Source organism: Carassius gibelio, chromosome A12 (genome assembly GCF_023724105.1).
Source record: "Carassius gibelio isolate Cgi1373 ecotype wild population from Czech Republic chromosome A12, carGib1.2-hapl.c, whole genome shotgun sequence".
In the NCBI taxonomy this organism is placed as follows: domain Eukaryota; kingdom Metazoa; phylum Chordata; class Actinopteri; order Cypriniformes; family Cyprinidae; genus Carassius; species Carassius gibelio.
In genome coordinates this window covers 10563044-10585133 of record NC_068382.1, presented here as the reverse complement: position 1 = coordinate 10585133, position 22090 = coordinate 10563044, and the positions used below count along the sequence as shown (strand labels likewise).

Genomic DNA, 22090 nt, shown 5'->3' with positions numbered 1-22090 from the left:
GACCGATCTGGAATGATCTACATAAGCAACAACTACACATGCCGCAACTGATTGGTGTTAGCATCTTGCTAAGTTAACAACATGACACTTAAAAATAAATCATAAAAACACATAGCAGCAAGTCAGTTTTTATTTACACTTTTTTTAATTGACTTTTTTTGCATTTAATGTTTTTATTTATTTATTTATTATTATTATTATTATTATTATTATTATTACTATCTCGAAATAAAGCATTTTCCTTATCCACCACCTTATTTAATTATTTTTCTTCACTGAGCTTGAATGCATGCGTTCTGGGATTACTGCCTTAGCATTTTGCCAAAGCGAGACCGCAGAGTTGGCAGCATGATTAAACCAGCTACCTTTTGAAACCGCATTAGCTTCTGCAGCACTATATGATGGGTTAAATGCTGTCTCTGTCGGCAGCTCACTAGGCTTTGGAACAGAGCACTGGAAAACCTTCAGTCACAGTTGTGATATTGTCTTATATGAGAATAAATATCAGGGGGCTTGTTGGTGGATTGTGTATGTTGCGTTGCAGAACATGTGCTAGACGCCTGTCAGTCAGATGGTTTATATTTCATGCTGTTCTCATTGCAGCATGTGTTTCAGCCCTGTCACGTGTAATGTGCCAGGTTAACGCATGGTAAACAACTGACTTTTACATGCCATATTTAAATGGGAGCCAATTATAGACGAGCCATAAAGATCTGCCTCCTCAGGTGTGCTTGGATCAAAGGCTATGGTCAGTTTCATTAAGTTCAAGGTCAGGAGGGACTTCGGAGCATTGTTGGAGGTTCTCATGAGTTCTGATTGCACAAACGGCAATTTTGACTTCAGGGAGATTCATGTCACTCATCTGGCAACAACAGCAAACCAAAGGCGATTTATATTTGACTCCTATTCCCCTACTAGATCTACAGCTCCTGAAACCCCTTATAATGCACTTTAGGTGAGATTTATGCTGCATGTTTTCCATATCCTGTTTACAAAGCGACCTTGTAGTGCAGGATGACATAAGAGCACTTGACCCCTGACCTGGGATCAGGATCGATATGAGGCTCTGAATGCACTGCAGCTCATTAGCCCAAGATCTTTTCGATCTTCATTTTCAGAATTATCTGTTGATGTCTTCAAAGAAATGTTCCTGCTTCAATACAAGTTTGACAGCATTTGTGGCATGATGATGATTACAACGAAACCAAATTGATTTTGACTGCAAACAGAAGAATTTCGTTGAAGAAATCTGGGTTACAGAGAGGAAGTAAATGAGGCCAACTTTGGAGGATTTGAAAGCAATAAATGTGAATTATGATTATAGTAATTCCCTTATCATGTTAAAATGTCTGTATTATTGGAGCTGTAATGTTATTCCCAGTCATTTTGAGGATTAAAGATTATGTTTTCAAGGCAGAAAAGTTATATTGACATATGACTTTAGACAGGAAAGATAGGAAACCAAATAAATAAATAAATAAATTCACCTAAAAGCATGATAAGTTTATGTGTTGTACTATTATAGGCTGCACTACTGAAACAGTGTATATGTGTATTATTATTATTATTATTATTATTATTATCTATTTAGACATTAGTCTAAAATGATTTTTATAACATGATCTAGGGGGATTCATCGCCTGACTGTGAATAATTAGTGTTTTTGCACTATAGTCTCACACAAATGGACTATCTCTATTGAATCATGCAGGATATTATAAAATGGCAGCCTTAGAAAAATGTAAATATGCTTCATTTGTTGAAGGATGCACAGCAAACGTATGCACACTAAAGAGACTAAAGAATGATTTGACATTGAGAAATATGCATGAATAAAATAATGAATATTTGATAAATATACCTGAATAACATATAATAACAGTTGCTGAAGGAAAGTAGCACACCAGTGCAGTGAATGTGCTTCTGTAGGCTTTTGTGTGTGTGTTTGCTCAAATATAATTCTTTAAGAGATCAGCAATGCATGCATAGATTGTGTCTAGCTTATTAAGCTATAATGTAATTGGTTTAATTAAGATATGGAGCACCAATAGGCAATTTCATAATGATACAGCTTTACACATTTTTAACTTATTGCTTCCTCATCTCTACACAAAGCAGTTAATATCAAAGTTAGATGGGCCATAAAGTCTTACTGGCGAAACAGCTGTGGTTTCTCCTGTGGTTTGCGGAGCCTTACCTGCGTTTATCATGAGCGCATCAGATCCGACGGCACTAGCGTGTCCAAGCACAGCATCACAAGGATTATCGCTAATGGTTTGAGGCTCTGAAGTCGTTATCATTTAAACAGCGTCTCGGATTCTTGCCCCTATGGCAAGGTTGAGCACACTTTTTGGGATTTCCTTGGGGGTAATAAAATAGCCTGCTAAATTCAGCTACATAGTGTTATAACATCCCAGTGTAATGAATTCTCGGCAAGACGGCTCACCTGTGCGTGAGATGCTCAGGGCTTCTCTGGATTTGGAGTGAAAGTAGTTTATTGTGGCTTTATTGTATTCTCTACCCCTTTGATTCAGAAGACTGTGTCAGATCTTCCTCTTACCTGAGTGCTGTACTGTGGTTTTTTCTGTTTGTCAAACTGTTCCCTGTGATCCAAAGCTAAAGGCTGGACATGCAGACTCTCAGTATGAGAATCTGTCCTTCTCTGAAGTCTCTGATAACAACATCTTAACATCGTGTTTCTTGCAGCTCCATCTTTATATGGTTAAACTTGCAGTTATGACAATGTACAATAGTATTGTAATGTCAAATTTGAAATCATCGTTTGTGTTCTACAGACGAAAGAAAAATGAATGCAGATTTGACATTACATGATGGTGAACACATTACATCAGAATTGTAATTTTTGGGTTGATAATGTCTACAATATTAGGAATGAAAAGCATTACATTCTCTGAAAACAAGAAACACGAGTGAAAGTGACTGCAGTAGACTCCCAGATGGTGCTCAAGGTTATCGTCCGACTTCTGACTCCTCCATGAACATGCTGGTATTTCATTGATAATGAGAATGTCAAGAATAGATATAACACCTCGGACGCTGCCAGCATCTAATATTCTCATGACAGAGCAGTGTGTTGGGTGGACAAGGTGCCTTTACCTCTGAATTATGAAATATCATCTGTCTTGAAATGCAGTGGGAACTTTGCTTGTTGTGCTGCTGTTTATCTGGGAAGCAAAGTGTGACAGGACGCTGAGTGATATTCTACATTAATGTTCAGTTCTGGTGTCCATTTACAGGAGCATATTACTCGAAGGAGAGCAGTCGACGCGGTGGCCATGACCTTCACAACTTCATCACGTCTGGCTTTGTGACACTTGGCCGGAGTCACGAAAAAGGTAACATGATTCTATATCGCTGTTTAATGACACTGAGATCATTCATCCTTGACAAATGAGGGGAAAAAAACATTAATCTCATATTTCTTTCTCATCACAGTTCTGGTTGCTAACACTGAATCTGGCTTCGGCTGAGACAGTTTTTAGTTTTTGTAGGTATTTTCCTAATTCTAAGCTCAAATGTGTCAATTCAATATCAATTATACACGAAGACCGGTGGATTGATTAAAACCATAAAATGGCTCATGTCAACTCTTTCTAGGGATTTGCTAGTATTCTATAATCTTTACTGAAAATGAAACAAGGTACATTCTCTTCAAATACTTCAATCTTATGTAGTTTTGTTTGGTTTTTATGCACATGTATCTTGTTTTAAAGCTTTTTGCTGAAACACCACACCATGTGGTATCTGACTTCTGTTAAAGAGTGTCTCTGTACGTCTATTGTCATCTCAACATCCGTAGTGTAACATTAGTAACATGTGGAGCGTTTGCAGCAGGTGCATGATTTTTAACATGCACATAAAACATTACGCTTAATCTAACAGTCGGCGGTAAGTTGAGTGACGTGGCAGAGCTTCATCCCACACGCAGCGTCGCTCATTTACACCGTTCTCACTTGTGATGCAGCGATTAATATTCGTGCTCTCTCTGCTGACTCAGACTAACAATGGATCTACACATGCATTCTGTGCAAACGAATCACTCATAACAACCTGCGCGTAATAATTGAATTTCAGTAATTCCATTAAAGCACAAAGGAAACGAGGCGAGAAATAAGAGGTATCGGCATATTTTGGTGTAAGTGATGTGTGCATGTAGCTCATCAAAAAGTTAAGTTTACAGTGATAAACGTGTCATCAATTATCTGACCAGTAGCAAATAACAACTCTTAAAGACCGTAGTGATCACAGCCCAAGCCAAAATAACCATGAGAGGACAAGACCAGCTCCTTTTTTTCACTTGCTCCAGTACAGTGCTTTGACCTAATCTCCATTTATTTTTCGGAGTCTGTCTGCCTCCACCCTGCTCAAGATGTTTGTTTTTGATTTTTGGGTAATGTGTCTTTAGTGCCCTTTTCACAATTCAGCCATCTAGTCGTGGTGGAACGAAGGGCTGTTTTTGTTAGTCATGAAATATGAGCAGAAAGGATTTGGACACTGCTGCAAGGTCAGTGCTTTGACAAAAACACATTTTTATTTCTTAGACCGGTGCTGCAATATGAACATCCATGTTTGAAATGTTTTGTTGTGGGTATTTTTTGTTTTTTTACTCATTTAAAATGACCTTATTTACTGGGGGGCTGAGGTTCATAGTTCAGTGGTGCCTGGGGCAGAAGAGGGACGGGGCCAGTGTGGGGGGGGGAGTTCAGCTTCCTGACAGCCCGATGGATGAAGCTGTCCTTCAGAAGCTGTGTGACGGGAGGGTGGGATCACCTGCGATGCAGAGGGCTTTGCGTCACAGTGCTGCGGTGTTGTCGGTCCAGGAGCGGTCCTCTGTGATGTGCACACCCAGGATCACTCTCTCCACAGTCGCACCGCTGATGGTCAGAGGAACGTGCTGAGTGTGTGCTCTCCTGAAGTCTACAACAATCTCCTTGGTCTTCTCCACGTTCAGACAGAGATTGTTGTCACTGCACCACTCGGCCAGGACTCACCTCGCTCCTGTAGTTCCTCATCTCTGTTGCTAATGAGACCCACCACAGTCGTGTCATCCTTAATGAAGAGGTTGGAGTTGTGTGATCAGTATCTGGTCTTTGCTGTATAGTACATCCAACATCATTAACCAGAGTCAAGATAGACGCCATGTTTACTTTGACATGAATGAAGACAAGGCCCTACTGTATTAAGATTTTTTTTGGCAAGACATATTTTCAATGTTCATCGATTTAACAACCAATACAGATTTAGATAGCAGTTCGACCCCTTGAGGAGACTGCACGTCTTATTTTATCCTAATTTTATATGTGTCAAATTTAACATGCCGTCAGGCCTGAAGTTCATTGACGACAGTGATAATGTTTGATTCCTTCCAGCATAACTCTTGCCTCATCCGAGCGAGAGTAAGTGCAGCGAACACATCTCTCCTCTGGATAATGATGCAGTAAGATGAGTGGTCTTCACTGATTCTCTTGCTGTCACGATCAGACCGAGACCAGCGCTGTGTATAGGATGGGCTCTTGACTCTTGATAGCAGACAGATATGTCGTGGAATGTTATCCTCTTTCATAAACTGCTGTTTTTGCTCCTAACATCCTTTCTCTGTCTCTTCCTCTGATTGTTGCCATGCTACCAATTCTCCACCTGTGCATCATCCTCACCGCTTGTGCCTTGTGTTCCAGAATAGTTTTAAGAGTCACCATGGTGATTAAAGGGTCATCGCAGGGGAAGACTCTCTAGCCGTGGTGAAACGTGTGTGTGTGTGTGTGTGCGGGCAGACCGTTGAGTAATCGAGTGTCCGTCCAACTACAGAATTACAAAGAGACCATGTGAACGGTTTGTCACTTCCTGTAGAGTGAGAGAGAGACAGAGCTGCACTACAGGGGAGTGAAAGAAATCATGCCCCACAGTTTTCTTAACAAACGTTAATTACTTAAACTGTTAATGGATAATTAATTGTAAGGAGCATGGGCACACTGTCTGACTGCATAAAGTTGTGTTCTATATGCGCTCAGTGTCTGGAAGCTATGATGACTATCACAGTAGGCTTCCACAAGAGCGATCGTGACCAGGACAGCTGCACGAGCTCTGATGATGACAAATAACTCACAATTATTTATTGTTAATGTGTGTGTGTGTGTGTGTGTGTGTGCGCGCATTTATTTTTAATTTTGTTTGGGTAGTTTTCTTGAACCTGTCTCTTCTTGACCAGCAGATCTACTGTTATGAACAGAACTGTCTCCACCTTGTAGCAAAACATCTCTTTAATGTGTTTGCACACAATCTAAGTTTATTTTCGTTATTTTTATTTTACCATTTTAAACTATTTGATGGAAGTGCAAAACAAAAGTGAGCAGAATCATAGATGAACTGATTCATGATTTATCGAATATCACACCCGGTAAAGACACTTGGTACACGGGGCAGGCAACAATCTAAAAGATTATAAATAATATAAATCAAGTTTCAGCAGTACATTCATTTTGACTAAATGTTTAGCTACTCTATTTTTTATTACTTTATAACATTATTTTTCTGAATACGGTTAAATTTAAATGATTTATGGATTGAGAGGAACTAAATTAGTATATCTGTATTTATAGTTATAAAATAGTTATTGTAAACTAGTTATCTGTATAATGTTAACCTGGAGCTCTATTTTCTGCATTTTACTTTACACTTAATTTCTTTTCTTTTCTCAAAAACACAGTTAAATAAGGAATTTAACCATGTGTTTAAAATTTTACTTTGAAAAATTAGCGAATTGTTGTCACCTGGGCACATCCGTGTTTGTTTTGTCATTGCACATTATAAGTGTTGTTTTAGGAACAGCCCAAACGCTGTGCCATTATTCACTGATAATCCACCGCTCTAGTGAGCTGCTAATGTAAGCAGATCATTGATTCAGTGAGTGGATCAATCACAGGCAGTGTTTCTTGAGTTCACTGTAGAGGATGGTTTATTGTGAACAATGATGATATTTATTTTGATGTGGCTGCAGAAGTTGTATGAGTTGTAAGGACCACATGTATGTTTTTGTTTATTTTTTACAGCTGTGGTCACGATGATCTGTGTGAAAGGCCAGGTTCTTTAAAATGCCATTTTATTGTTTGACAAAACTGGTCATAAAGAATGACAGAGTACATAATGAGTGAAAAGATTGACAGAATGTCCCTCTGCGTCAGAAGCGTCACCATCAGCCATTGGTAGAAAAGCTTCTCACAAACCGTGCAGCACTAATAATTATTCATATATGTGTGTAAAGGGGTAGTGGCTGGTCATTCACGCATCTCTCATAGGAGGGAAGACAGCTGATATTATTGGATTCAAGGCTCTGGCCTTTGGCTCTGCTTGGCTTGACTATAGAGCAGTTCCCCTATAAGAGATCCGGACAGTTCTTTCACATGAACTTGTTAATATGCTAGTCCTCCTGTCATCTTTCAATAGATCCTCCGTTAGTTGGGGAAAAAGAAAAAGTAGTTTCATACTGACCCAGTAGCATTGGGAATTCCGAAATTTGCCCTTGTCCTGTAGGCCTGACCAGGGGCGGTTTCTCCATTAGGACGCACCACTGCGAAAGAGAGGGATTTTTTTTTTCACATTCAACCACAGTGTTAGGCTAGCGTTCACTATTCTAGACTGTTTGTTCTGCTCTATGGTTCTGCCTCTAAATAGTGCAATCAGTGTCGAGTCGCCTTTTGTGTCAGACTGAGAATCGTGCGAAAGCTCTTATTGACTTCTATTCAAAGATCATTGTTTTCAAACTGCAGGCAATGCAATGCAATCTCAGTGAGTTCCCGGAGGACTCGCACTAATGTGCTTTCCTCATCATGCGTAATCTTAACCTGTTGAAGGATTGGTGGGAACAGTGGCATACAATAATATTTAAAAACTATTTTCAATTTTAACAACATGAGAAAAAATGTAAAACTTCCTTATCTTTATCAAATGTGAAAAACATAAATAACTGAGAGCTGAACTTTCGGTTCAGTTGTCAGCTGAATTTGATCGACATTACCTCGGCGAACGTTACCTCAGCGCAGATGAAGTAATGTAAGGGAGCAATGTAAGATAATGTGATATGTGTGAGTAATCTGATTTAAGTGAGTAGTGCAATACAAATTAGCTGTGTAATAATAGAAGTAATGTTGTAAATGAGCAGTGTAATATAAGTGAGTTGTGTAAGAAGAGATTTATGTGACTTCAATTATTTTGTTATTAAACTGGTTTTGAAGTAAATAGTTTTTTGGAAAACCACATCCTGGCTTCAGTCTTCATTTGCTGCTAGAAACATAAGGAGAGCAAGTGATCGATAGAGTCAGTTTAAGTTTAACTAATACTATAATAGTTCAGTTTCCTTTACATCTTTAACTAGCCGTTCATTTATCAATTAAATGGGTGACCTATTTTTGAAATGTCTTTGTCTAGAAGAACCGTCTAAACTGAACTCTTTGATTAATGGCATCCAAATAAGAGAGAATTGTAAACAGGCCATTTCACCATGATTTGAGTTCAGTCCAAAGACAGAGACTGGTTTAGTCTCATCTAACTCCAGCAGGATCGAACATTTCCTCTGATCCTTGATTATTCTGATGCAGGCTATGGTTATATGAGAAAACATGATTCCCTGTGATTGACATGACAGCATAACAACCGGTGGGTGGAAGGATTGGAGTTTAGGAGATTTATCCCTGGCTGAAAAGTTATTAACACACCTCTTTGCTCATATAAGTAACATCAAATCAATCTGACAGATGGCTGATTGCAGTATATTTATATGTTATGGAAATATGGCGTCATCCAAACCAAGGCTGCGTATGACTTACCCTAGTGGGTTTTATTGCCTCTATGTGTAAATGTTTTCCCCAAATGGAGTAGATTTGTAATGCATTATGTTGTGTTTGGAAGCTGACTGAGACTGTTTAAACACCACTGCAAGCCTGAATGGCAATTGTTTTTTAACAGCAAGAGGAATTTGCAATTATGCAAACAGAAGTAAACTCATTAACAGGGAAAATGAAGGAGAAGAGAAATAAAGTCCTGTCGATTTGCCTGGTTTCTGTTTCTGAAGCTTGGTGCTTGACGGCTCCATGTGAAAGTGATTGATTGATTGATTGGTCTGCTCCGTTTAAATATTCTTCTGATTGTCTGCGATCGATTGTCTATTGCTATATGGTGACTGATTAGGGCACATTGTCAGCCTGTAACATATGAGTCTGAAAGCAGTGATTACAATCCGTGTCCAGGTGACCTGTCTGAGCTGTCAGATTCTTTAGCAGTGAATTCATTAGTGTGAAAACAAGCTGGAAGAGCCTCCCACTGTGTCCTTAAACAACAAAGTCTCTAAATGTCAGCGCAGTCATCCTCTCTGCCGCTGGTCCAGCTCACTCTATATTCCCTGAGTCCTGCAATAATCCACAGAAAGTCAGTTTTCATATCCTTCTGGCTCCGTTTTGTGTCCATTCGCAGAGAAGAGATGCCACAAACTGAGGGGTAATAAAACTAGCTAGAAATGAACAAGCATATAAATAAGAGAATATGGATGGGGAGCTTACATCACGTGTTCTTCACTTTCTAGAAACTGAAATATTGTCCTTGACATCAAACGTGATAAGACTTACTTTAAACCATTTATCATTCTATATATTGTATTGCATGCATTTCTCTTGATTGAGATGTTTATGCAGCTTTTATCTGGATTTGTATTACTGAAGCTGGCACTGAAAGCCAAAATAACATAACAACATAAAAAGCCCCATCAAAAATCAAGTTTCCTTCATTACGGGTCGTAGGACAGTGTGATGAGGGCTAATATTTCTGGTCTTTATTTGGAAGAAGAAGAAAAAAACAGTAGTGGGAGAAAGGGGATATTCCTGCAAATCCATGTTCTATTGTAAGCTGAAGGAATTGTATGCTAATCGAGTGGTCTTTCAAGAGAGCTGAAATGTCTTGAATGGTTCATTTATTATGCAGGAGAACATTTGATCATATACTTTTTTTTACGAAGCTTGGGGTTAAACTACCCGAGAGAAGACTTTCTTTAAATATAAGTGTGGTTATGTTTTATTTCTTATTTTCCATTTTCTCTTGTTACGTGAATCCTTTTTTCATACTGGTGTAAAATATTCATACCCATATATGTAACACATACCAGTTTTGTGTAATAAAAAAAATATATATAAAATAAAGATTGATTCCTACTAGACCTATATGAAATGGAAGTAATTTTCAGCTGTCAAAAAGAACAAAAACTCTGGCCTTTTCAACTCATTTAAGCTCTTAAGCTGGTTTTTCACCACTATGTGTTCCTCCACTTCAGGAAAAACTAAAAGGTTTTGTTCTCGCAGATGAGCTGAAAGAGAAGGAACAGAATTTGGGGTGAATTGCGATGCTGGGTTGGGCTCCTCACTAATGTATGGTATCAATCAGGAATCTGTCCCCAACAGGCCAGGCAGCTTTTCTATCAGTGCTCGTTACTCTAAGTGCTGATATGTTACGCATCACTTGGAATGCAAAGATTTTTTCATGCAAATGCTCTCGTTTTAGATATTTATTATGCATACGTCACTTGGGAGAAAAAGAGACTGTTTTGGGAAGCAGCATGTCATTGAACTCCAGCCAGATACTTCATACCAGCAGATTATTCACACGTAATGGAAATGAATATGTCACGCTGTGCCGCACTGATTAATTTCTCCATTTTAGAAGATGCTTCCTTGTTCTCAGTAAACGGCACATAATGAAGCTGTTTGATTGTGTCTCCTCAGCTAAATCGGTGACGTATGGTTTATTCATGCTTGGACACATAAGCTGTTCATATTCAATTCAATTCAATTCAAGTTTATTTGTATAGCGCTTTTTACAAAATAAATCGTTACAAAGCAACTTTACAGAAAATTATGTTTCTACAATATTTAGTAGTAGCTAGTAGTTTGTGCACATTTGACAGGATTTTAGAAAAAAATAATAATAATAATACAAGACGTAGTCAGCTAGACGATGAACTATCAATATTATTAAGTTATTATATGATTCAGTCACACATTTAGCAATAATTGTTAGTTCTGTTTGTTGATTCAAGGTTAGCATCATCTGGGGTCCTCTGAGGGTCAGCATCATCTCTTCTCAGGTGTTCTGGATCCAGACTGGAGCTTGTGTAAATCCTAGTTACCACGGGATGTAAATCCCGTGGCGAAACATAGAAACAAAATACAGACATCATTAGCATAGCTGCTGATCCAACAAAGTAAAATTAGTTTAACCCAAGCTAATGAATAAAAATGCAACTTTGAACAGATGCAACTACACTCACAATTAAAAAGAAACATTATTCGAATGCTTGGCGAAAGAGATGTGTTTTTAATCTAGATTTAAAAAGAGAGAGTGTGTCTGAACCCCGAACATTATCAGGAAGGCTATTCCAGAGTTTGGGAGCCAAATGTGAGAAAGCTCTACCTCCTTTAGTGGGCTTTGCTATCCTAGGAACGACCAAAAGTCCAGCGTTTTGTGACCTTAGGGTGCGTGATGGGTTGTAGCGTGGTAGAAGGCTAGTTAGGTACGCTGGAGCTAAACCATTTAGGGCCTTATAGGTAAGTAATGATAATTTGTAACTGATATGGAACTTAATAGGTAGCCAGTGCAGAGACTGTAAAATTGGGGTAATATGATCATATTTTCTTGACCTCATAAGGACTCTAGCTGCTGCATTTTGGACGACCTGTAGCTTGTTTATTGAAGAAGCAGGACAACCACCTAGAAGTGCATTACAATAGTCCAGTCTAGAGGTCATGAATGCATGAACTAGCTTTTCTGCATCAGAAACAGATAACATGTTTCGTAGCTTGGCAATGTTTCTAAGATGGAAGAATGCAGTTTTTGTAACATTGGAAATATGATTTTCAAAAGACAAATTGCTGTCTAATATAACACCCAGATTTCTGACTGTAGAGGAAGTAACAGTACATCCGTCTAGTTGCAGATTGTAATCTACAAGATTCTGTGTAGTGTTTTTTGGTCCAATAATTAATATCTCTGTCTTATCCGAATTTAATTGGAGAAAATTGTGTGTCTTCCAATCTTTTACATTTTTAACACACTCTGTTAGCTTAGATAATTGGGAAGTTTCATCTGGTCTCGTTGAGATATATAGCTGAGTATCATCAGCATAACAGTGGAAGCTAATTCCGTATTTTCTAATAATATTACCAAGGGGCAACATATATATTGAAAATAGAAGGGGACCTAGGACGGATCCTTGTGGCACTCCATATTTTACTGATGATAAATGAGATGACTCCCCATTTAAGTAAACAAAATGGTAGCGATCGGACAGGTAGGATCTAAACCATCTTAGAGCCTGCCCTTGAATACCTGTATAGTTTTGTAATCGATCTATGAGTATGTCATGATCTATGGTGTCGAACGCAGCACTAAGATCAAGTAAGACTAGAAATGAGATGCAGCCTTGGTCTGACGCAAGGAGCAGGTCATTTGTAATTTTAACAAGTGCAGTTTCTGTGCTATGGTGGGGCCTAAAACCTGACTGAAATTCTTCATACATATCATTTTTATGCAGGAAGGTGCTCAATTGAGCAGACACAACTTTCTCTAAAATTTTAGACATAAATGGAAGATTTGAAATAGGCCTATAATTTGCCAGTACACTAGGATCTAGTTTTGGTTTCTTAATAAGAGGCTTGATAACCGCCAGCTTGAATGGTTTTGGGACGTGTCCTAAAGTTAACGACGAGTTAATGATATTGAGAAGCGGTTCTTCGGCTACAGGTAACAGCTCTTTCAGTAATTTAGTGGGTACAGGATCTAATAAACATGTTGTTGGTTTAGATACAGTGATAAGTTTATTTAGCTCTTCCTGTCCTATGGTTGTAAAGCGCTGCAGTTTATCTTTGGGTGCGATGGATGAAACTGAAGTGTTAGACGCTGTAGAATCTACATTCGCTATTGTATTTCTAATGTTATCTATTTTATCAGTGAAGAAATTCATAAAGTCATTACTATTTAACGTTGGTGGAATATTTGAATCAGGTGGCATCTGGTAATTTGTTAACTTAGCCACTGTGCTAAATAAAAACCTTGGATTGTTTTGGTTATTTTCAATGAGTTTGTGTATATGGTCTGCCCTAGCAGTTTTTAGAGCCTGTCTATAGCTGGACATACTGTTTTTCCATGCAATTCTATTTGCGTTCAAGACTACGAGTTAATTTCTTGAGAGAGTGAGTATTACTGTTATACCATGGTACAGTACGTTTTTCTCTAACTTTTTTCAATTTGATTGGGGCAACAGCTTCTAATGTATTAGAGAAAATAGTGCCCATGTTGTCAGTAATTTCGTCTAATTCGTGTGTATTTTTGGGTACAATTAGCAGTTGAGATAGATCAGGCAGGTTATTTGCGAATCTTTCTTTGGTGGCTGGAACAATAGTTCTGCCCAGACGGTAACGCTGCGACATATAGTTAATATCAGTTATACGCAGCATGCACGATACAAGGAAATGGTCTGTAATATCATCACTTTGAGGTACAATATCTATAGCAGTAAGATCGATTCCATGCGATATAATTAAATATCAGTGGTCCTCAAGTGACTTTTCATCTGCTTTTATTTGGTATATGAAGTGCCGATATCATATAATAGTGAAATCTCCCTTACAAACCAAACGTTAAAATTGGTATAAATGCATCAACATAACAATAGGCCTACAAGACGTAACATTGGCTGAATAGGACAATTCACAACTTTGTGCGTGCATGAACCATTACCAGCCCAAAACATTATGATTCAAACACTGGGAAGAGTGTTGGGAGTATCAGCTGTATTCAATTCAATTCATGTTTATTTCTATAGCACTTACGATATTTGTGCATATGATACAAATCATTGCAAAGCAGCTTTTACAATATTTAGCAGTAGCTTATCAGTGGTGACTGTCAGTTTATGTGCATATGGCAGAAATCTTCTGAAAAATTAATTAAAGATGTAGTCAAACAGATGATGAACACTATTTACAGCAATTATTATATGATGCAGTCACACTTGTAGCTAAATTTGGTAGTTCTGTATGTTGTTTCAGGGTGAGCATCATCTCTTCTCAGGTGTTCAAATCACATGAGATTCAGGAATAGTTTTCTCCTCCAAATCATTTTCATTGGTGCCCATCATGAAATAGCACAAAATGTATGAAAGACCTGTAAAGGACAAGGAAAATATTTGTTTACATCTAAACAGGGCAGCTAGTTTTCAGATGGACAGCTTTCAGGTTGCACTTGAGCGTTCACTTCTGGTTACTGCATTAATAGAGGCGTTGCAGAAGATCTTAATAAGTTTTGTGTGTGTGACCTGTGAAATATGCAGCTCTGTCTCTCTGAACATCAGTTTTCTCCTCCAAATCATTTTCATATGAGAACTGATTTGGGACCAGTTTCTGGGTTGCGACTCACCATTTGAGAACCTTTGATGTTAAGAATGAAGAGAATTTCATAGTTTCGAATAGTTTCAGTCCTATCGGTCAAAACAATGCTGATAAAATACTGTACGTTATAGAGACAGCAATGACAACACACACAAACCTGTTTAAATCATGAAATAACTTTATGTTGTTGCTAATATTGCTGGGTCTGTATACATAAGCATGTTATCTGGTTAATAAAATAATTTAATGAACATCAATATTCTTTATTATAGTATATAGAATCAAAGAAATGAGGCATTTATCTTTGAGCTATATTGAGAATGAACTGATGGCTGATGCTTGCAGGCTCTCGGTTGCGTGTCGCGACTAACAACGCTCTTCAGCCGTGACTGTATTGACAATATCACACAGAAACGAGTGCCTTCGTGCTTAAATATGATATTCATCATTGATTAAGGTGCTGTAGCTGTAGGGCTGTTACTGGTAGGGTATAAAGTAATGTATGCTATTTGAAAAAATAGTGCATTCAATATGACAGACGATAAATTATGGCTTTATCATTTGTCTCTTATTTTATTATGGTAATGTGCTAACACTGCCCTCACTTTCCCATGCTACAAATTGAGTTATACATTGTGTCAGTCCACACTGAAAGATGACTTTCTCTCTCCTTCGGATGTAAATACCATTGATTGAAATGGAAATTGACACTAATCTGATATGTCGGATATGCTGGACTGTATAACTCTTTCTCCGAGCATGAAGCAGACACTGGTGCACTGCTAATCTCAGATGTGTACAAGGAGGATAAGAATTTACAAAGCCTCTATGAGCGACACTTTCATGAATACATTAACAGATGAAAGGCACAGCAAAGGAGGAGACGTTCATTACAATACTGTTTGCAAAAAAGGCATGTTTTGTGTGTGAATATTTGCATGATTTATGATCGCGTCAGGTCAGTTTTATTTTTAAACCATTGACTTTTAAGCGAAACTCCGGGACAGAGGACCTCACATAAAGAAACTCCTGTAGATTAAAGTGGATTATATACCATCAAGATTTAGCGAGCTCATTCCAGACTGAATAAGGAGCAGTCACACAAGGTGACCTGTGAGACATTAACACATGAACACAAAACCTATACTTTCCCACTTAATGCCTCGATGAAGCCAGCATATCATATTTGGGAAGTGAAATATGAATAATAATCCTTCCCAGCACACTTTCTTGACCTCACCAGCGTAGTGCTTGACAACTGCGAGGCCAATGCTGGTTTTGGTTTGTAATCTATTATTCATATGGAAGCTGTGGGAATGAAGACTCGTCCGAGCTGATACGGTCTCACTCGCAGTGAAGCACACAGAAGCAGTGAGAAGGGAAAGAGACGCTCCATCTGGAATCAGATCTGAACATATCATCCTGAGCTCCGGCTCACATCCAGAATACGGCTTTTAGTTCTGTGTGTTTTGTGCTGGAGATCCAGTTAGCTCTTTCACAGATTTCCATGTGCTCTGTTGTCACCATAATAACGTTGTCACTGTATAGAGCTATATCAGGGTCAATTACGGGTTGTTTATTATTCAAAAATGTGCAGTTCATACAGTACATACCATTATTGAATATAGCTCTATTACTATAAGCATGTTTTTAATTTCTGAACTAAAATTAATTTTGATATACTTCAAATATGTAAAAGTGACACAACTGTCTTGAAATCATGAAGAAGAAAAATGTGTGTGACCAACATGCAGAAAAAAAGAAGATAAAACAGGAAATTACATCATTGTCAGGAGTCCTGCAGTCTCTAATGACTGTGTGTCCAACACTTTTATCCAAAGCGACTTACAGGGCATTCAAGCTAACATTCTTTACCTAACATGTGTTCCCTGGGAATCAAACCCACAACCTTGTGTGCTCATTATGGTTTTCATTGGTGCCCATCATGAAATTGCACAAAATGTATGAAAGACCTGTAAAGGACAAGGAAAATATTTGTTTACATCTAAACAGGGCAGCTAGTTTTCAGATGGATTACTTTCAGGTTGCACTTGAGCGTTCACTTCTGGTTACTGCATTAATAGAGGCGTTGCAGAAGATCTTAATAAGTTTTGTATGTATGTATCTCTGAACATCCCTGAAGTGCTTGTTGTGTAACTCTCGTCCTCTCTGAGCACTGATAAACACTGACCTAGCAGGAGCTCATGGGCTCCCACCGAGACTCGGAGTGCTGGGTATGTAGGCTAATGGATGGAGGATGCTCTATGCCATTCTTCAGCACAATGAATGCTTCAGACGGGACACTTACAGTAGCCCAGATTAGGAGAAGTTGAGTGCAATTAGATGGATCTGCACATCTCTCCTCAGGGGAGAGATAGAAAATCAGTTTTAATGGTTTTCAGTTGTGATAATCTTACATGCATAAACAGTTAAACACAAGTGAGTTACACTTTGTTTCCATAGTCCACTTCAGACATTTCATCTAATTATTAACTACAACTACAGCTAACTCTCATTGGAGTATTGGTAAACTCTACGTTTAGGGCTAGTAGAGTAAGCTGCTATGTGCTTCATAGTTGGTAGAATGTCTATCGAAATAAAGTGTCATCAGATATTAAGCAGACATTCACTAATACTGTGAATACATGACTAATACATGACTGCTAGTTGAGTTGCAAAGTTACTGATCGTCAGTAGAATGTATAAAGTGGACCAGTGAAGTGCAACCTTTCTTAGTATGAGTGTGATTTTATATACTTTAATACTTTGAGTAAAAACTCGTGTAACCTTCCAAGTTGTTTTGTATATATTTCCACTCAAGCAGCAAAAGTATTTTGGAAGAAGCCAAGCATCAGACTCTGTGTGTCGAGAGTGAATCTGCTGGTGATCAGCCCGGTCCAGCAGGGGTCTGACAGGGTCTGGTGGAGACCAAACCTTAGTTCTGGCTAATAGTGCTTTTCATATGATTTTATTATGCACTGGATTATCAGAAATAAAACAATCAATAACATCTTTCAGGAAAGTATTATTATTTAAGGGTTAGTCCGCCCAAAAATGAAAATTGTGCTATTTTACTCACCCCCGAGGTATCCTAGATGTATATGACGTTCTTCTTTCAGACGAATCCTGTCGGAGTTATATATAAAAAATTGTCTATGATCTGTCAAGCGCTATCATTGCAGTCAGGTGGTGTTGCATTGCTTCAGTCCAAAAGAATTTAAATAAAAAGTGCCCTTCCATATAAAAAAAAAAAAAAAAAAGTCTCACACGGCGCTGAGGGATGAACAAAAGCCTGTAGCTTTTGATGTGTTTCGATGTGTTTTTGTAAGAAAGACATTCATATTCAAGACATAATCATCACTTGAATCTATCTTGTGCTCACTGTTGTAAACGGAAGAAGTTCCGGGGAAATGATGTATGAGGTCAGCATTGAGGAGACTAATTTTAGTTTTTTTTTTTAGGTTAACTAACCCTTTAATATAATTTTGAAGGAAAATAAGTATTGTTTGTGACTTATTTTCTAAACTTGCATTTTAATGACGTCACATAAAGACAAGTAATTAATAATAAATTAACAAATTCCTAGCTATAACACAAAGATACAAATACAAATAAACAGTGCTTTAAGTTTTTCTGGTAGGTCTAACAGAAATTTTATATATATATAAAAAATAATAATAAAAAATATATATGTTTACATGTATAGAGATGAAACTGTTTAAAAATGTCATATCACTATTATATATCACTATTATGACCATAAATGGTTACCAGTATTATCACAGTATTGGTCTGTTTTATTGCTCTGTCTGAGACTGGCCTCTGTGAAAGCAGTGCTCCTGTACAGAATTCTTATTTGAATTCTTAATTCAATCAATCAATCACCTTTATTTATATAGTGCTTTAAACAAAATACATTGCGCCAAAGCACTGAACAACATTCATTTGGAAAACAGTGTCTCAATAATGCAAAATGATAGTTAAAGGCAGTTCATCATTGAATTCATTGATGTCATCTCTGTTCAGTTGAAATAGTGTCTGTTTTAATTTGCAATCAAGTCAACGATATCGCTGTAGATGAAGTGACCCCAACTAAGCAAGCCAGAGGCGACAGCGGCAAGGAACCGAAACTCCATCGGTGACAGAATGGAGAAAAAAACCTTGGGAGAAACCAGGCTCAGTTGGGGGGCCAGTTCTCCTCTGACCAGACGAAACCAGTAGTTCAATTCCAGGCTGCAGCAAAGTCAGATTGTGCAGAAGAATCATCTGTTTCCTGTGGTCTTGTCCTGGTGCTCCTCTGAGACAAGGTCTTTACAGGGGATCTGTATCTGGGCTCTAGTTGTCCTGGTCTCCGCTGTCTTTCAGGGCAGTAGAGGTCCTTTCTAGGTGCTGATCCACCATCTGGTCTGGATACGTACTGGATCCGGGTGACTGCAGTGACCCTCTGATCTGGACACAGACTGGATCTGGTGGCCACGGTGACCTCGGAACAAGAGAGAAACAGACAAATATTAGCGTAGATGCCATTCTTCTAATGATGTAGAAAGTACGGTGTTATGTGAAGTGTTCCGGTTCCAGTTTACCTAATTAATGCAGCCTAAAAATCCTTTAACGGATTTGGATATTAAAAGCATATTAGTATGTTATGTGTATGCCAGGTTAAAGAGATGGGTCTTTAATCTAGATTTAAACTGCAAGAGTGTGTCTGCCTCCCGAACAATGTTAGGTAGGTTATTCCAGAGTTTAGGCGCCAAATAGGAAAAGGATCTGCCGCCCGCAGTTGATTTTGATATTCTAGGTATTATCAAATTGCCTGAGTTTTGAGAACGTAGCGGACGTAGAGGAGTATAATGTAAAAGGAGCTCATTCAAATACTGAGGTGCTAAACCATTCAGGGCTTTATAAGTAATAAGCAATATTTTAAAATCTATACGATGTTTGATAGGGAGCCAGTGCAGTGTGGACATGACCGGGCTAATATGGTCATACTTCCTGGTTCTAGTAAGAACTCTTGCTGCTGCATTTTGGACTAGCTGTAGTTTGTTTACCAAGCGTGCAGAACAACCACCCAATAAAGCATTACAGTAGTCTAACCTTGAAGTCATAAATGCATGGATTAACATTTCTGCATTTGACATTGAGAGCATAGGCCGTAATTTAGATATATTTTTGAGATGGAAAAATGCAGTTTTACAAATGCTAGAAACGTGGCTTTCTAAGGAAAGATTGCGATCAAGTAGCACACCTAGGTTCCTAACTGATGACGAAGAATTGACAGAGCAACCATCAAGTCTTAGACAGTGTTCTAGGTTATTACAAGTAGAGTTTTTAGGCCCTATGATTAACACCTCTGTTTTTTCTGAATTTAGCAGTAAGAAATTACTCGTCATCCAATTTTTTATATCGACTATGCATTCCATTAGTTTTTCAAATTGGTGTGTTTCACCGGGCTGCGAGGAAATATAGAGCTGCGTATCATCAGCATAACAGTGAAAGCTAACACCATGTTTCCTGATGATATCTCCCAAGGGTAACATATAAAGCGTGAAGAGTAGCGGCCCTAGAACTGAGCCTTGAGGTACTCCATACTGCACTTGTGATCGATATGATACATCTTCATTCACTGCTACGAACTGATGGCGGTCATATAAGTACGATTTAAACCATGCTAATGCACTTCCACTGATGCCAACAAAGTGTTCAAGTCTATGCAAAAGAATGTTGTGGTCAATTGTGTCAAACGCAGCACTAAGATCCAATAAAACTAATAGAGAGATACACCCACAATCAGATGATAAGAGCAGATCATTTGTAACTCTAAGGAGAGCAGTTTCAGTACTATGATACGGTCTAAATCCTGACTGGAAATCCTCACATATACCATTTTTCTCTAAGAAGGAATATAATTGTGAGGATACCACCTTTTCTAGTATCTTGGACAGAAAAGGGAGATTCGAGATTGGTCTATAATTAACTAGTTCTCTGGGGTCAAGTTGTGGCTTTTTTATGAGAGGCTTAATAACAGCCAGTTTGAAGGTTTTGGGGACATGTCCTAATAACAATGAGGAATTAATAATAGTCAGAAGAGGACCTATGACTTCTGGAAGCACCTCTTTTAAGAGCTTAGATGGTATAGGGTCTAACATACATGTTGTAAGTTTAGATGATTTAACAAGTTTATACAATTCTTCCTCTCCTATAGTAGAGAATGAGTGGAACTGTTCCTCAGGGGGTCTATAGTGCACTGTCTGATGCGAAACTGTAGCTGACGGCTGAATGGTTGCAATTTTATCTCTAATAGTATCGATTTTAGAAGTAAAGTAGTTCATAAAGTCATTACTGCTGTGGTGTTGGGAAATGTCAACACTTGTTGAGGCTTTATTTTTCGTTAATTTAGCCACTGTATTGAATAAATACCTGGGGTTATGTTTGTTTTCTTCTAAAAGAGAAGAAAAGTAATCAGATCTAGCAGTTTTTAATGCTTTTCGGTAGGATATGCTACTTTCCCGCCAAGCAATACGAAATACCTCTAGTTTTGTTTTCCTCCAGCTGCGCTCCATTTTTCGGGCTGCTCTCTTTAGGGTGCGAGTATGCTCATTATACCATGGTGTCAAACTGTTTTCCTTAACCTTTCTTAAGCGTAAAGGAGCAACTGTATTTAAAGTGCTAGAAAAGAGAGAGTCCATAGTTTCTGTTACATCATCAAGTTGTTCTGAGGTTTTGGATATGCTAAGGAATTCGGATACATCAGGAAGATAACTTAAAAAGCTGTCTTTTGTGGTAGAAGTGATGGTTCTTCGATACTTGTAACAAGAAGTAGAATTTACAATTTTGGCTATATGAAGTTTACACAGAACTAAATAATGATCTGAGATATCATCACTTGGCTGAATAATTTCAACACTATCAACATCAATTCCATGAGACAGTATTAAATCTAGAGTATGATTTCGACAATGAGTAGGTCCTGAAACGTGTTGTCTAACACCAATAGAGTTCAGAATGTCTATAAATGCTGATCCCAATACATCTTTTTCATTATCGACATGGATATTAAAATCACCAACTATTAAGACTTTATCTGCAGCCAGAACTAACTCGGATGTAAAATCACCAAACTCTTTAATAAAGTCTGTATGGTGCCCTGGTGGCCTGTATACAGTAGCCAGTACAAACATAACAGGGGATTTATCATTAACATTGGTTTCTCTGGATAATGTTATATGAAGCACCATTACTTCAAACGAGTTATACTTGAAGCCTGCCCTCTGAGAAATCCTGAAAACGTTATTATAAATTGAAGCAACTCCTCCCCCTTTGCCTTTTAGACGCGGCTCGTGTTTATAACAATAATCTTGGGGGGTGGACTCATTTAAAATAATGTAATCATCAGGTTTTAGCCAGGTTTCTGTCAAGCAGAGCACATCTATATTATGATCAGTTATCATATTATTTACAAAAAGTGTTTTCGTAGAAATGGATCTGATATTCAATAAGCCAATCTTTATCATTTGTTTATCCATATTGCATTTGTTTTTTATTTGTTGAACCTCAATTAAATTGTTAACCTTAACTTGGTTTGGACGTTTTTTGTATTTTCTAGTTCGGGGAACAGACACAGTCTCTATAGTGTGATATCTAGGTGA

The 22090-nt window shown here is 38.1% G+C and overlaps 1 protein-coding gene across 3 annotated transcripts in view; it reads left to right on the top strand.

Annotated features, from left to right (window-relative positions):
* Positions 1–22090, top strand: part of LOC128025714 (protein shisa-6-like) — a 61505-nt gene that overhangs the window by 2207 nt on the left and 37208 nt on the right. For all 3 annotated transcript variants that reach the window (XM_052612230.1, XM_052612232.1, XM_052612229.1), the window contains exon 4: positions 3258–3356. In XM_052612230.1, coding sequence (XP_052468190.1) covers positions 3258–3356 — 99 coding nt within the window. The remainder of the gene's footprint in view (positions 1–3257; positions 3357–22090) is intronic.